At 34.3% G+C, this 16,799-nt stretch overlaps 2 protein-coding genes across 2 annotated transcripts; both read right to left on the reverse strand.

Annotated features, from left to right (window-relative positions):
• Window positions 1-2,985: 2,985 nt before the first annotated feature.
• LOC122105186 (olfactory receptor 1030-like) lies at window positions 2,986-3,924 on the reverse strand. The gene has a single exon (XM_042676329.1). It carries the CDS (start codon window positions 3,922-3,924, stop codon window positions 2,986-2,988), a length of 939 nt encoding a protein of 312 aa, XP_042532263.1.
• Window positions 3,925-10,579: 6,655 nt separating this feature from the next.
• LOC122104775 (olfactory receptor 5M10) lies at window positions 10,580-11,527 on the reverse strand. Its single transcript, XM_042675708.1, has one exon. The coding sequence runs from the start codon at window positions 11,525-11,527 to the stop codon at window positions 10,580-10,582; it is 948 nt and encodes a 315-aa protein (XP_042531642.1).
• Between the last annotated feature and the right edge of the window lie 5,272 nt (window positions 11,528-16,799).

Genomic DNA, 16,799 nt, shown 5'->3' on the forward strand with positions numbered 1-16,799 from the left:
GTCTTTTCCTCTGTATTGTTGTAACCTAGATACAGCAGAGCTATGGAGTAACTCTTCTCTTTCCTTCCATTTTCAAGCTGTGGCAGCCTCAATATCTCTATCAGCACCTAGGAGAAGAGTATTGCTATGCATTAACAACCAGGCGTCTTTGATAAGTCTTTTCAAAAGCATCACCGGACAGAATGTCTGACTCTGGAAAGGAACAACTGGATACTTAGATGGACATGTTACATTGTCATTCCATTGTCCAATCTTCTGATATTCAGAAAGAATATAGATATAAATAAAGATCCCATTGAAAAGGCAAGGTACAAATAAAAAAATAAGAAGGAACACCAATCTCCCTTTACCCCAGTGAAGTCTACACATGGCACGTGCAGGAAGAGGATCCCACAGCATCCTTCAAAGACTCTCTCCAACGTCCTTCACTCCTCTACCCTAGTCTTTTATATCAAGCTCAGAATTCTTTTGCCGTTATCTATCTGAGAGATCTGTCAGGAAGCATAAATTCTTGTTGTTATCCCTAGCACATTCCAAATGTCAAATGCCATCTCTATGGCTTTCAATAGCCCCACATCAAAAGATCCAATCAAAAGCTAAAGGTAGAGGTCACTGCAAATGTCAGGAACTTCAAAGAAACCTAGAATGATGATTCTGAAAATAATGAAAGATGCATTTTCTTCTTGAAATCAATATGAATTATTTAATTAATTGTCCTCAGAAAAATTGCAACTTTTGCTATACTGTGAGTGCAAAATTAGATAAGGCTTTGGCCAAATTTTATATCATGAAACATATGCAATGTGGTATATAGCCATATCATTTTGATCTGATTTTTTAAAATTTCTCCTAGGAGTAGTCTCCATATGAAATATACATCTATAACTTTACATATACTTTTCATATTCAGAAACACATACTTTCCTGAAATGTAATTATAATACAAATATAATTACCACAATGCCTCTTAAGAGTTCTTATAATGCGATATGTATTAAGTGCCAGTCTTAAACTAAGAGGATAATAAGCCTAGTTTTTATCTTTGAAAATGAAATTATCTTTGAAAATAAAAAGTTTGGTCAAAATATTTTATTACAATATTTAATGATAAAGTATATGACAAATGGGTCTGAACATAAAGATGCCATGACTAGACTGATACATCCATAAAAATTTGACCAATAAGATCACAATTTCAATGGAAATGCTGATTAGTCAGAAATGGAAATTTGATTATTTTCTTTCTCTTGCCTCTGCCTCTCAAAGGCTGGATAGGTACATACTATGCGTGCTAAGCTGATTAAGTATGTAGGTTAGGCACTAGTGACTCATGCCTGTAATCATTTCTATTTGGGAGACAGATCTAAGGATTGTGGTTCAAAGCCAGACCAGTCAGGAAAGTCCTGAGATAGTTGTGTCCAATTATATATGAAAAAAGCTGGAAGTAGAGCTGTGGCTCAAGTGACAGGGTGCTAGTCTTTTTTTTTTTTTTAGGGTGCTAGTCTTGAGAAAAAAAGGAAAAAAAACAGGGACAGTTACCATGCCCTGAGTTCAAGCTTTAGGATAGGCACACACACACACACAAACACACACACACACACATACACACACACACACACGTAAAAATACAAAAGTGACAAACTAAAAAAAAATAGAATATAAACCTGTTTTGCAGCATTTATAATACCAGAAAGAATAAAGGGTTCACAATGCAAATCAAAATTCAAAACACATGTAGAAAATTCAGAACTATTTTTATTTAAGAAAATAATTCCTTAGACATCATGTACAAAGTACAACTAAAGTAAAGTAATACATTTAGTTCAGCTCAACAGTACAAAATTTGCCTCACATGCATGAAGCCCTAAGTTATATCCTAGAATCAAATCACAGGCATATCTTTACAATTCCACAAGGAATTGCTTCCATTACTAGGAAATGGAAAATGCAATTTAAGAATGTTAGTGGAAAATAGCTAAAAAATTTTAGATCAATTTCATTTATATCAAGTCAAATTCATTTAAACATTGCTATATAATTCTCTTAACACATAATGATAATCGCCCAGCAAATGATAATACAATACTATTCAGGGATAAGAAATATTAAATTAACATTTGCTAGCTGTAATTAAAAAAAAAAAATCAGGAACAGAGCCCAGGTCCTGAGTTCAAGCCCCACAACCAAAATAAATAAGTAAAAGTCAAAGCCATATAGAAAAAATGAACATGATAGTTATAAAATAGGCAAAGAAAAAGGTGTGGATGGGTCCTAGAAAAATTTAGATAAGTAATCTTAAAAATGGTTTATTGAAGAGATTTTTATCAACATGAATGCCCATGTATTATATTTTTATTATTATTATTATAACTACATTCTATTTAAAAAGAACAAGGAATGAGAAAGAATAGGTAAAAGAGACATTGCAAACGAATTCAATCAGAAATCTGACATTTCCATCTATACCAATTTGAATCAGTATATCATATATAAGTTATAACTCAGAGTAATGATCTGAGCCAATCCTAAATTTGTATTAACTATATGATGAGAATGAAATTTCAAGAAAACTTACCTACTATGACAAACAGTTTATGGAAAATACTTGGAAGGATATGAAGTACAATAAATGTCTAAAGAACTGTCGAAAATAGCACTTGGTACTTTAGGTGCAATTATCTATTCTATATTAATTTTGGAGCAATGAAACTTCACATAGTCTATGTATCTATATAGTTATATTCCTATGTAATCTTAGTCAATATATTTATATAATTTCTTATTTTACAATAGTTCTATATCAGTGCAGACAACCTGATGATGATGTAGCACATATTTTAATTCCCATATGTGAATTCAAAAGGACAACACATATTTTGATTCTTGTCCAAAAGGACAATACATAATGAGACAGTGATTTGTTAATTAATTATTTTCATTATCTTGCTAGAGAATAAGGATGCCTTTCATACGATCACATCAATCTTATTTAATAAATAATTCCTTTTTGATGATTTTTCTTATTGCATGTTTTACATCTTTGTTCCTCAGGCTATAGATCAGAGGGTTTAACATAGGACTCACAAAGATATAAAACACAGCTACAATTTTTCCCTGTTCTACAGATGTCTCAGAAGGGGGCCTCAGGTACATACAGAATAGGGTCCCATAAAACACAGTGACCGCTGTCAGATGGGACCCACAGGTAGAGAAGGCCTTGCGCCTCCCCTCTGCAGAGCGCATACGCAGAATGGTGGTGAAAATGAAAATATAGGAGATGAGGATGATGGTGAGTGAGCAGCTGAGGTTGGAACCCGCCACCACAAACATGGCAGTTTCTTTAACATAGGTATCAGAGCAAGCAAGGACCATGAGGGGAGGGTCTGCACAATAGAAGTGGTTGATCTCATTGGGTCCACAGAAAGTCAGGCGAAGCATCAGGATGGTCTGTGTTAAACCATTTGCAAAGCCATAAATATAAGGAGCAGCAACGAGAGAGAGGCAGACACAGCTGGACATTTTGCTAGCATATAGCAAGGGCTTGCAGATGGCCATGTAACGATCATAAGCCATCACTGTGAGCATATAATAGTCGGTGATGACCAGAGCAATGAAGAAGTTGAATTGGATGAAGCATCCGATAAAGGAAATGGTTTTTCTCTTGGACAAGAAATTAACCAGCATCTGGGGTGTGACAGTGGTAGCATAGCAGAGATCGACAAAGGAGAGATGACTGAGGAAGAAGTACATTGGGGTGTGAAGCTTTGAGTCACTTCTGATTAAGCAAATCATAGTCACATTGCCAATTACCGTGATGAGGTAGACCAGTAAGAACACCACAAAGAGGACTGGCTGCAATTCCTCTCGCTCTGTCAGTCCCAGAAGAATAAACTCAGTTACTACTGTGTGGTTTTTCTTTAACATTATTGGTTTGTCTTCCAATGAGACCTAAAGAAGAGGAAATAAACGCATACGGCTTTGTCATTCATTCATTAGCTCCATCATATGCTCTGGGAAATCCTCCTCTTCCTTCCACCTTGTAAAGACTCACAACACAAACACAGGACTTAAGAAGCACAAATTTAATCTTTTCAACGTCAAGATTCATGTGGAGTTGTAGAAGATAGCTAGATAGGCAAATAGAAAGAGAGATGACAGACAGATCGATCAACAGGTTGATTGATAGATGACTGTTTATACAATTTTATGTGTGTATGCATTTCTGTTATTGAATATTTATGACATGGCATATGGCAAGGGAAAAGTGTTCCAGAAAGCTCTGTTGTACTGCAATCAAGACAATAATGAAAAATATTGAAACGTAATTCTCCAGTGGTGTTGCTGTTAGTCTCTGTTCATGCTTTAAAAAAAATAAATTATTGTAAAGGTGATACACAGAGGGTCACCTCTTCCCTTGTTTTCCCCAGTTTTTTCCTTCCCAGTGCCCCTCCCCCACAAGTTGTATGGTTCATTTTCAACAAAGTATCTACTGAGTATCACTGCTGCATTAGTTTACCCTATGTTCTACCATTTGTATGCTTCCCCATCCCTCCCCAGATCCGATAAACTTGGATATAAGACAAAAAATACAGAAATCAAAAACAGTGACAAAAGGGGAAAAACAGGAAAAAAATGTTCATTGCAACCTTGTTTACCATAGCTAAGATATAGAATCAATCCAGATGCCCGGTAGTGGAAAAAGAAAATGTGGTTTATTTACACAATGGAATTCTGTGCTTCCATCAGAAAGAATGAAAAGAATGGAAAGACTCTGAAAAAATTATATTAAGCAAAGGAATCCAGACTCAAACAAACATAGGTTGCAAGGTTTCCCTCATTTGTAATAATTAGAATGTGCTTATAAACCTACAAGTAAAACCACTGGATAATAAAAGACAAAAATTATTCTTATACATGACAAATTGAACAGGACTTAAACATTCACACAGTGAGACCAAAGGAAGATATTCTTAGGAGAGGATCAATCACAAGGGCCCAATAGCTATACGCATATGCTCATATGCTTAATACCACGCCTTATTTTATTTCTCTTCTTATGAACTCATGGGGACTCATTTCAAGTCAGTAGTCTAACAATTCCTGAATATCTGCACTCCCTCGGTAGAAATCCTAGGTACTCCCTAGGTAGAAATCCAGTCCTTCCATTTCTACTTGTATGGCCTGGGTAAGTTACCATAGTTTCTGCTTTATATTTTTAGTTTCTCAGAATTTGAGTGGTAATGGCAGTTTCTTCTATGTGAGGAAATGAATTCAGGAAAAATCTTTTAAAATATATTGCCATATAATAAGCACATGAAAGATGTTAGCCACTGGAATAAAAGAGCAAGTTGTAAGTCTAGCAGAGACTAAGTATCAAATCAAAGAATACATTCTTAGGAATTATATAGCTAATCCATGGTTTAGATCCAGCAGTAGTTAAGGAAGACCTTTCCTAATTGTAAGTAAACATTGTCAAATTAGAATTCTCTGCGGTTCATTTTCCTTTCCATTATGTAAAAACCACTCTTACTGGTTGTTCATTTCCATTCATTACAGACAATAAATGAGAAATAAATTCTATTTTAACAGACACTAATTCATCATATTAGGATTAGCTCCATTGTTTTGTCAGTTGCAATGTTTGTTTTTGTATTTCACAACTTAGAGGGACAATAGTTTATCCTACCTGAGACAGGAAAGTGAATTCACCATGACAGCATTGAGAAGAAAAGCTGGAATCGTTTATAGCAGAATTTCTCTGAGGAAGCAAATCCCTGTGGTCTAATTATTTCTTCCAGAAAGCAATTTTCATTATGAACATGCAGTGTCTTCCCATTCTGAAGATGATAAGTTCACTGAGGAAAAGAAGTTTCCCCTACTCTCTACTACCACCAGGGAATTAAATCTCCCAAGAACAATGATGCAATGGGAGTCAGTATATATTTTAGTTCATGTTGAACACCAGTAATATTTTCTCTTAGTTATAACCTCTAATATAGAACCACATACAGCAGAGGTACAAAGTTTTGTGAGTCTGATAAATCAATTCACTTTTCATAAACTCAGGCTAGCAACTGATTTTGAGGTTTCTGCATTGATCTTTTTGACATAAGCAATTGTTCAAATCTGCAGGGGCATGGTTGCTTTAGAGATAATATAGTTATGCTGAGTTTTGTTTCTTTTCCTCTACACAGATTGAGAGGCATTGTCTTTTGGCCTGTCTTATTTTGTCTACCTAAAGTTATGGACTCAAAAGGAGCACAGTGGCAATTGGCCACCATGAGGAATCAGCCAAAGGTCAGGGGTGGGAAGGGAGCAGGAACTCCATTTCAGTCTCATTCTCTTCAGGATTCAATATGCACATGCTAAAGTGGTCACATTCTCATTTGAAGGTCCTTCCCACAGCATTCATTGGGAAAGAAGGTGGCTGGATCCATTTCTTACTGGGTCTGGTAACCACAGAAGCTTCCCCTACTTGTTCTAGCCTCAGGGTGGAATTTGATTTCTGCCATTAGTCTCTACTTCTTCAACTTTCTTGGATGATGTCTTTGTTCTTGTCTGGATTATCTTTGTCTTTTAACCAAGTTGGATTCCATGAAGTGAGGCAATCTGAGTAGAACTTTCTTTTGTTTTTCTTATTATTTTAAGTAGTTGTATACCAGAGATGTCAATTAACAAAGCAGTATGTGAAGACAATACATCTCCATCTTTGTCAGGCCCTTCAATAATCTCATCACCCTTTAACCCACCCTGCCCCTTATATTTCTTAATTTCATGGATTATACAATGAATTCTTGACAATTCTTCCCCTGGCCAAAGAAGAATTGTCTTTTATATATCATCTCTGACTCAAGATAGAGTAGATACTTGACATTTATCCACCTAATGCTCTGGTTGATAAAATAGCAGCCATAATAAGTTTTAAGGATTTGGGATTTAGCTGGAAGCTCGTGGCTCACACCTGTAAATCTGGTTATTCAGAAAGCTGACATCTGGGGATAGAGGTTCAAAGCCAGCCTACCCAAGAATATCTAAGAGAATCATCCAATCAACTACAAAAAATCTGAAAGTAGAGCTGTGGCTCAAATGGTAGAGGTCTAGCCTTAAGCAAAAATTTACTGATACCAATAAAGAGAAAGAGAAAGAGACAGAGACAGAGACAGAGAGACAGAGAGAGAGTTAATTTGTGGTATGTGTGATTTTATCATTGTTGGAACATTGGAAGGCCATGATGACTCTCCTTATTGATCCTGCCTCAATTGTGGAATACAAGTAGGAGTCAGATGTTACACTTACAAGAAATATTCAAAGGAAGATAGAAAACATGGATTTCAAATCTTTCATATCTAGAAGCATTGTGGAGGAGGTTACTTTGAAGAATTCTAGCCCTGCATCTTGTATATACATTTTTCTAATTGGGGTGAGGGAAGGAAAATAACAAAATAAAACAAGGATACAGGATCACCCATTGTAATAATAAGACATATAAAATGAACTTTACAACTTGAAAAGAACTTTACAACTTCTGAGGGGGAAGGAGTTGGGGAGGTGGGGAGGGAAGGGATACTGGGAGAAAAACAAAGGGGAGTAACAATGCTCAACAAGAAATGTAGTCATTACCTTATTCATGTAACTGTAGCTCCTCTGTACAGTATCTTTACAATGAAGAAATATGTTTTTAAGAGTTCTAGTTCTCAGGAGTTTAGCCCTAGGCTGATAGTACATCATGAGAAAAAAAGAAGCCAAACCATTATTGGCTTTTGTTGTCATAAATTTAAATTTACAATGCTCCCCATCTGTAATTCTATTCAGGAAATGATTTAGTAAATTCTGTACAATTTTATGAGAAAGTCTCCCCTAATATTTTAAAAGAAAATAGGGGTATCTTCTTCAAAGTTTTACAGCAGTGCTGGAATATGGCTTAATGGTGGAGTGCTTGCCAAGCATGCATGAAGCCCTGCGTTCGATTCCTCAGTACCACAAACACAGATAAATATGGAAGTGGCACTGTGGCTCAAGTGATAGAGTGCTAGTCTTGAGCAAAAGAAGCTCAGAACAGTGCTCAGGCCCTGAGTTCAAGCCCCAAGCCCTGCAACAAAAAAAGTTCTATAGCATTGTGACAATCTTGCTCTTTCTTCCATAATTGCAGGAAACTTTACTCTTAAGATATTTACAAAGTTCCTGGGATGATAGGTAGGAATAGGTAAGAATAGGAATAAGTAGGAATAGGAGAAGGAACACAAAATGACTCGGCAATCTCTGGAATGTATTATGTTTATATTATTTATTATTAATGTCAAATTTAATCATACTGAACTTAGTAATAATATTCAATAAAATCTTTAATATGATTAAAAACTTACACACTTTAATAACAAGTGAATTTCCTTGTTCAAATTCATATTTGGTATATGATTTAAACTCTTATAATTATTAAAGCACATACACAAGGAAATAAATTGACACAAGATAAATTCACTGGCTTAAGCATTTCATTATTATTAAAGTTTACATTTTCAAATATATTATATTTAATACACACATATAATATATTCAGATACATGTATATATTAATGTGTATATTAATAATGCATTAGTATATATGAATATATTATATGTATGTGTTTATTCAAGTTATGGAGAATGGATGTGCTTGCTTTACAATTTGTAAAATATGTAAATAAGTGAAATACAATGAAAGAAATGCCCAATTTTACATGGAACACACATTGAATTAAAATGCATTGTATTCATGTCTGAGACAAGCAGACATGGTCAGATAAGTTAATGTTAGGCAAAATGAGCCCCAAGATAAGGACTCAACTGTTTTTTTCTCTATTGCTATTGTTTCTAACATATTTATAAGATATTTCTTTGTTGCTTTGTATGTCCCTCCCCCACGGTATAACCCCTGTTTTCACTATATTTGATGTTGGTATAATTTGGGGGTGGGGAAGGGAAAAAACAAATTGTTTAAAATAGGAATACAGGTGGACCCATTGCAACAAAGAGATGTACAAGATGTTATGTGGAACTTTACAACTTTGGCGTGGGGGGAGAGGGGGAGGAGGTTGGGAAGGGATGGGAAGGGGAAACAAAGGAGGAGGCAACAATGTTCGATAAGAAATGTACTCATTACCTTGCCCATATAATTGTAATCTCCCTTTACAGGTATTTTCACAATTAAAAAAAAAAAAACTTTGTTAAACTGCAACACCTTTGTACAACTAATTAAAGATAATAAAATATAAAGTCAGAAATACAAAGGCAAATAAATATTTTTTAAATTTAAATAGTGTAGTCCAGTAACACAGAGATTGTTATTTTTCTTATTCAGTACACTTTCTGAAATATTATTTTGGTATAATTCACTTGCTAAATCAATCAAAATTTCCAGATGGAGGGCAGTTTTATAAAAACTACAGGACTGGGATAATTTTGCAAAATATTTCAAAACTGTTGCAATAAAGACAGAAATTCACATGAGCATTTACTATAGCAGGGTTAGTTACAGTGGAGGCACAAAATATCCAAGTACCAAACATTTATGAAAATATCAGGAAAACTATGTGTAAGCAGATAACTCAACAAAATTTTTAGAAAACTGAAACACATCCTGACTGATGAGGTACAGAGGCTCAGGAGAGGGGCTGGATGAATAAACAGAATGATGAATAAAACATATATGCAAATAGACTGAGGAAACAATAAAGGGGAGGGAAAAAGGAGAGTTGGAAAGAAAGTATGATGGAGGGGGCAACTTTATTAAAAATGACGTATCCATTAAGTTCACATGATGAATTAGAAACCCCTGGTAGAACTTTTTGAAGATGACAATAAATAACAATAACATTTAACAAGTTTCTAAAATTAATTAATAAAATATATAGTTACTATCAACTCAAATATGAAATTGCATTTTCTGTTCTTACATTTCAGAACAATACAGTTTTAATTATAATGTATGTCAGTATTTTACTGCTTATAACCTATACTTACAAGAAAGTAGCTAAAAGTGAGTAAAATATGGTTCAGTATACAGCCATTTAAGTGACTACCAAAATATGAATGAAGTATTCATATCTGCACAAACCTTCCTTAATATTGATAGTCTCATTTGTAAATTTGATAATAAGTACATGGAAATTATGTTTTGTCACACTTTTCTTACTGAAAGTGATCTCTTCCCCAAGAAGGAAATGTGTATACCCATTTCTTTGTTATACTATATCATTCTACACCTGAGCATACAAAACCCAATGAATAGTACCAAATTTCCCTTATTACATATGTCTTAGTTCAAAGTAATGAATGACATACATAGAGAAAGATTATATTGATGATTGAGTTAAACATACACATTTAAAAACTCTTAGGAGATTATAGACAGTTTATTTCAAATATATATATATATATATATATATATATATATATATATATATACAAAGTACTATTAAATAGACATAATGTGTTTGAAGATCACTCCTTTGTAGTTGGGAAAAATTTGGAGAAATTCCCCAGCCCTGAAAAGAATGTACTAAGTCATCACAGTCACCTGGTGATTTCCAAGGACACAGAATTAAACTGCAAAGTTCTGAAAGAACTTTCCTTTGATCAGTTGTTGCATAGCATGGATGACATCTTTATTCCTCAGGCTATAGATCAACGGGTTCAGCATGGGGCTCAAAAATGTATAGAAAACTGCAATTACTTTGGATTCCTCCACAGATTTCTCTGAAGGAGGTCTTAAGTACATGCAGAAGAGGGTCCCATAAAATAGGGTGACTGTGGTCAGGTGCGAACCACAAGTAGAAAAGGCTTTGTGCCTGCCTTCAGCAGAGCGCATCCTCAAGATGGCTGTGAAGATGAAAACATAGGACAGGAGGATGACAAAGAGAGAGCTTGAGAGCGTGAAGCCAGCAACGATGAACATTGCCATCTTTTTGACATAGGTGTTAGAAGATGCCAACATTATGAGAGGCGGGTCTGCACAGTAGAAATGATTGATCTCCAGGGAGCCACAGAAAGACAAGCGAAAAGTCAGCAGCGCCTGAGAGAGACCATTAAGGAAGCCAAACACATAAGGGAAGGTGACTAGAGACACACACACGTTCCTGGACATCCTGGTGCTGTAATGCAGAGGGCTGCAAATGGCTACATAGCGATCCAGAGCCATGGAAGCCAGGAGGTAGAACTCAGTGATCACCAGGGCAATGAAGAGAAGACACTGGGTGAAGCACCCAGCATAGGAAATGGTCTTGTGGTGGGACAGGAAGCTGTACAGCATATTTGGGGTGACGTTGGAGGAGTAGCAGATGTCCACAAAGGACAGGTGGCCCAGGAAGAAGTACATGGGTGTTTGTAGGTGGGGATTGGTCCTGATCAGCACAATCATGCCCAGGTTCCCCGCTAGTGTGATCAGGTAGATGGCCAGGAACACCCCAAACAGGATCTTCTCCAGCACTGGGTTGTCTGTGAGTCCCAGCAGAATGAACTGCATCATTGTTGTGTGGTTTTGAGAAGACATCCTCTTATCCTTTAAAAACTGAAAGTTAGCAACAATGCAAAGGAAAGCATTCTGATCTGGTTTCTGCATTGATTTCATGCTTTGAGTTCTATGAATATATTTATTCATGCATGGACAATTAATTTCCTAGTCTTAGTAAATGCATTGGATTTGTATGTTAAAATTTTATCCTATATTTACCTCTCTTTCCTTTTGTATCTCAAGCATACAGACACACACATGCATACACGACACACATACATACATTGCTTTTTCCATAGTTTAATGTTTACATATGAATATGCACTTTTGTTTTATGTCTATGCACACATTTGTATAAGTCTTTTAGTGATTTCTGTGTTTGATGTTTCTTTTCAAATATCCTGAAAAAAGCCTACAATGATGATAATTTTTTAAATGCAATAAGCAGGTTATTTCCATCATGAAAATGAAGGATGTATTTTTGTGTATTTAATGCAGAATAAAATATTTACATTCAGCATGACATTTCACTTAAAATAATTACTTGTCTAGCTTAGCTTCATTCAGAGAACAATTGAAATTATCCACATTAATTTACATATATGACTCAGCTTCTCAATCAAAAATTGTTCTATCTGACTTTGTCATTGATCTACCCATTTATTCAATGGTGTTGTAAAGCTGGATTTTTTTTCTTTGTCACATAATACATTGTTAAGTCAGTGACCAAGTATACAGCTAGACAGAGCACATTTTTAACAGTAGAAAAAAGAAGATCTTTAACACATAAACAAAACATCAATTAATGTGTTTTAGATCAAATCAATGTCTAATGAAGAAAAATGTCTAATGAAGAAAAATGTTACTTATATGATCACAAATGTAGAAAGTAACCTACCTGTAAATGTCAACCCATCCACATAGTAGGCAAAGAAGGTGAGATTTATAATGCTTTTATTTGTTCCAGTTCCTTCAAGTTTCTAAAAATAATACTCAAGACCTAATTATTTTTTTTTAATTCTCTGAAGCATACCTTTAATTTGATGCCTTAAGGAGCTACATCTCCCTGGAGACCAAAGTCTTCTCCTGACATTTATGTGCACAATATTTTATATGTATGTGTCAGATTTTAGTAACAATAGAGACACTGAAGCATAGAAAGAGATCGATACACAGATTGATAAATAGATATTGATATAGATACTTAGATACATATATATATATATATATATGTATATAGTCAGATGGACTAAAGTATGAGATAACCCTCCAAATAACTAATAGCCTAAGAAAATGAAAATCAGGACCTAAGATATGACTTGACTAAGGGTGGTGACAGTAAGGCCTAATAGGAGGGGAACACACAAATAGGAACATTAGCAGGCAAAACAGTAATAATAGTCAGTATACACATGTGAAAATGGAACTAAGTAATGCTTTGAAAATAATAATCATTATTATTATTATAAAGTTCCTTTTTACTATTTGGTTTGATTTGGTGAATTTGAAAACTGGATGAAATTCCAAAACACAGGCAGAATTTTAATCAAAATCTTCTGAATGAGCTCATTTCTTATGGTCCATACATGGCACTGTGTATTACAAGACACAGGAAGCAGTAAGTCGCTAATTCAGTGAAGCCAAGTGTAAACACACAGACATGCACAAACTCAGCTTACTATAGCGAAACCTTCCGTCTATGTTGATTACTGTGTTACTATTCTCAATAGTGAATATATTGCATATATATTACATTATATATATTGCATATGTATGCACAATAGTCAATATGTATTACATCTAGTGATGTATACATGTGATATATAATTTCTGAGTAAAAGACATTGAATTGCCAGAAGCATCTAGTTTGCATTTCCCTAGGGAAAGTATGAAGGAGAAAAATAATGATGATGGAATTTATTTAACCCAAATTAAGGCATATTAAAATACATTTGCATTCCATTGAACTAACCATAAAGGAAGCAAATATTCTATTCTATTCTCTCAAAATACAGAATAGTTGCCAGGCACCATTAACTCACACCTGAAACCAAGCTACTCAAAAGGCTGAGATCAGAGAATCACATTTCTAAACCACTCTGGGCAGAAAAGTCCGTGAGACTGTTATCTCCAATAAACTACTCAAAAGCTGGAAGTGGAGCTGAGGTTCAAGTGGTAGAGCAACTAGCCTTGAGTAAAAGAAGCTTGGTGGCAGAGTTCAGGAACTAAGTTCAAGCCCAGTACCAACGCAAAAAATAATAATACAAAACAATTAATAACTAAACCACGGAATGTTTTCAGTACCTATATCTATATATGTTTCCTCAATAAAATTGTTCAAGAAACAGAAAAATCCATGTATAATGTGGCCAGAAGAAGAGAATTAGCCGGAAATAGTTATTTATTGAACAACAAAGTTAAAATCACTAACTTTTAAAAAACAATACCACGTTCAATGAACAGTTATTAGGAATAATGTAAATAACCAAAATATGGCATATATGCATACACATATGTATCTTTTATTTCTTAAATATATATTCCAATTTCTCTGTTCACACTGAAATAGGACCCTTTTTCATAAGAATTTCAGTTGAAATGAAAAAATAGAAATAATGTTAAATATTTCCTGGTATTGACAAATGCACACTAGAATGCTTAGATTCAAATATGGGTAATATTTTTATTTTAGAAGAAAAAATATCCATAGTAAAATTCAACAAGTGTGTAAATAACTTTAATATTTAAATCAATATATCTGCTTCCTGAAATGTATCCTAAATGAAAAGAAAAATCTGATAATGGAACAAAAACATACTTGTCAGCCATTCAAATATTGGTTATATTTGGCTTATGGTTATATTGGTTATATATTGGCTTATTAGTTATATTGGTTTCATGAATTTCAGGACAGAACAAAAATGCAATGAAATGCATCACAATCTGATGTAACTCTCCAAGTGACAGAATAAAAGTAGTGTTTGATTCTTTTCCATACATATTTCAATTTTTTTCAATTAGTTTTTCTTTAACTAGTGGGTATTATTTTTGCAAGTAAGAACAATATGTTTTAATTTTTAAGTATGGAATCACCACATGAAATGATGTCCACTGAATTATTTAACCCACATAGAAAAAGAAGAATCATACTTAGATGTGAAAATAAATTTTGGCTTTGCTATAGATCAAGGGTTTTGATTTTTTGATTTCTATAGCATTTTTGCATAGAAATCTGCTAAGAAGAAATATAAAATATAACAAAATGTCCATGCTTATGGCATAGGACTGATCAGTTTTATGCCTTTGAAACCATGCTTCATGTATAGTTACAATAACTAATGTGTGTACAGTTATATGTTTTATTTTTTATATACTTGTATTATCTTTAAGTAGTTATACAAAGGAGTAGCCATTAAACAATCAGTTTATGAATACAGTGCATCTTGATCAATGTTACCTTTTTAATGGGTCCAGTCCCTCCTAACCCAGCCTCTGCTCTCAATTTTCTTAATTACACTTGAACATGATAAATTAAAAAGTACCTTACGCAGTCCAATGGTGAGACCAGAGGAGGATGTCCTAGGAGAGGATCACATGGACCCAAGTACAGCTATGGGCATATGATCATATAAAATGTGCTTATTGAAATGAACTCCAAGAAATGGAAACAACAAGTTTTTTTTATTTCACTGTTTTCAGTTCCTTTCTTTGTTTTTTTCCCACAGTTTTTCAGTTTTTGATTTCTGTCTTTGTCTTGTATATAAGCTTATCTGATTTGGTGGAGGAAAGGGGAAACATAGAGAGGGTAAAACAAAGGGTGAACTAATTTAGCAGTTATGCTCACTAGACACTATGCTGGAAATTAACTATACAACTTGGAGGACAAGAGTGTTGGAAAGGAAAAAAACCTGGGAGAAAATGAGGGACTGGGTGACACTGTTCAAAAAGAAATATATTCATTACTTGACTTATGTAACTGTAACATTCCTGCACATCACCTTTATAATTATTTAAAATAAGTTAAAACACATGAAAATATCAAATGGGATATATTTGGCATAAAGAAAAATCCCAAAGTCAATGTTGGGACTGTTTCAGTAAGCCACCAAACTTAAAAACTTTAAAGAAGCGTATATAATAAATCAGAGAAATCGTGCAATAAAACAGATTTTTTAACTAGGATGATATGTCTCAGATATTATATCATTTTGGCTGAGAGAATCAGAAATATCCTTTCCAAACCCAAGACAAGATTGTAATCTGATCTATAGAAATCTACAACTTTACAGGTGGAGGAGTTGGGGAGGTGGGGCAGGAAGAGATGGTAGGGGGAAAACAAAGGAGGAGGTAACAATGCTTGGTAGGAAATGTACTCATTACCTTACTTGTGTACCTGTAACCACTCTGTACAGTATTTTTACAATAAAAATATTTTTTAAAAACTCAAAGGATAAATGATACTGCTCCTCAAATTGAAGGAGAAACAGAAAACTTGCTACTTTGAAGGATTCCAACACTTACCTCTGGGTTTTTCTTCCAAACTGGTGTCGTATAAATCTTTCCCTTTTCTCCAACTTTCACAGCTGTGTGTCAAAATTAAATGTACGATATGTTCCATATGCATTATAATTAAGCTTTTTGAAGCAATTTTAACTTGGTGATGTCTTTCCCACAATGATAAGAACACTATTCTTAGAACCCATTTTTTCAGGATATTCGTGGGTTTACAATTGTCAACAGTGAAAACATGTTGATTATCATGTTAGCTGGAATTCACCACTGAAAAGTAGCTAAGTATATTTATAATCAACTTGCACCCATACTCTTGTTCAAAAATAAATGATATATTCAAAATCCATGAATGGTCAATTCATTTTCACAAACCTATCATTTAGTTGTGGAAACAAGGAACCAAAAAATTAAAGTCATGAAAGACCTGTAAATTGAGATGTTCTGCAAGGTATGTCCCATTATAATCAACAGACAGAGCCAGTATTCAGGGCCAGACAGTAAGGTAGAAATAATTTTAATTATTACAAAATAACTACAAGAATACTATACTACATTATGCCTTTGAAAGTAAACTAGTCACAGTATAAACTTTCATATAATTCAAGGCACTGAGTGCTTATAGAAAATATATACTAATGGCTTCCTATTCAAGATGACTCTACATAATAGTGAGCTTTCTACTTCTAGTGCTGTAGTTTTTATAAAAGCAGTCTGTCTTGAAGGTGATGATTTCACTACAAAATGAATAACATGGTCAGGGAGACTTCTCAGTATGAAAAAAAGTCATTAGTCCAGGCTG

This window comes from Dipodomys spectabilis, unplaced genomic scaffold, assembly GCF_019054845.1.
Source record: "Dipodomys spectabilis isolate Male_0828 unplaced genomic scaffold, ASM1905484v1 ptg000030l, whole genome shotgun sequence".
NCBI classification, from domain to species: Eukaryota; Metazoa; Chordata; class Mammalia; order Rodentia; family Heteromyidae; genus Dipodomys; species Dipodomys spectabilis.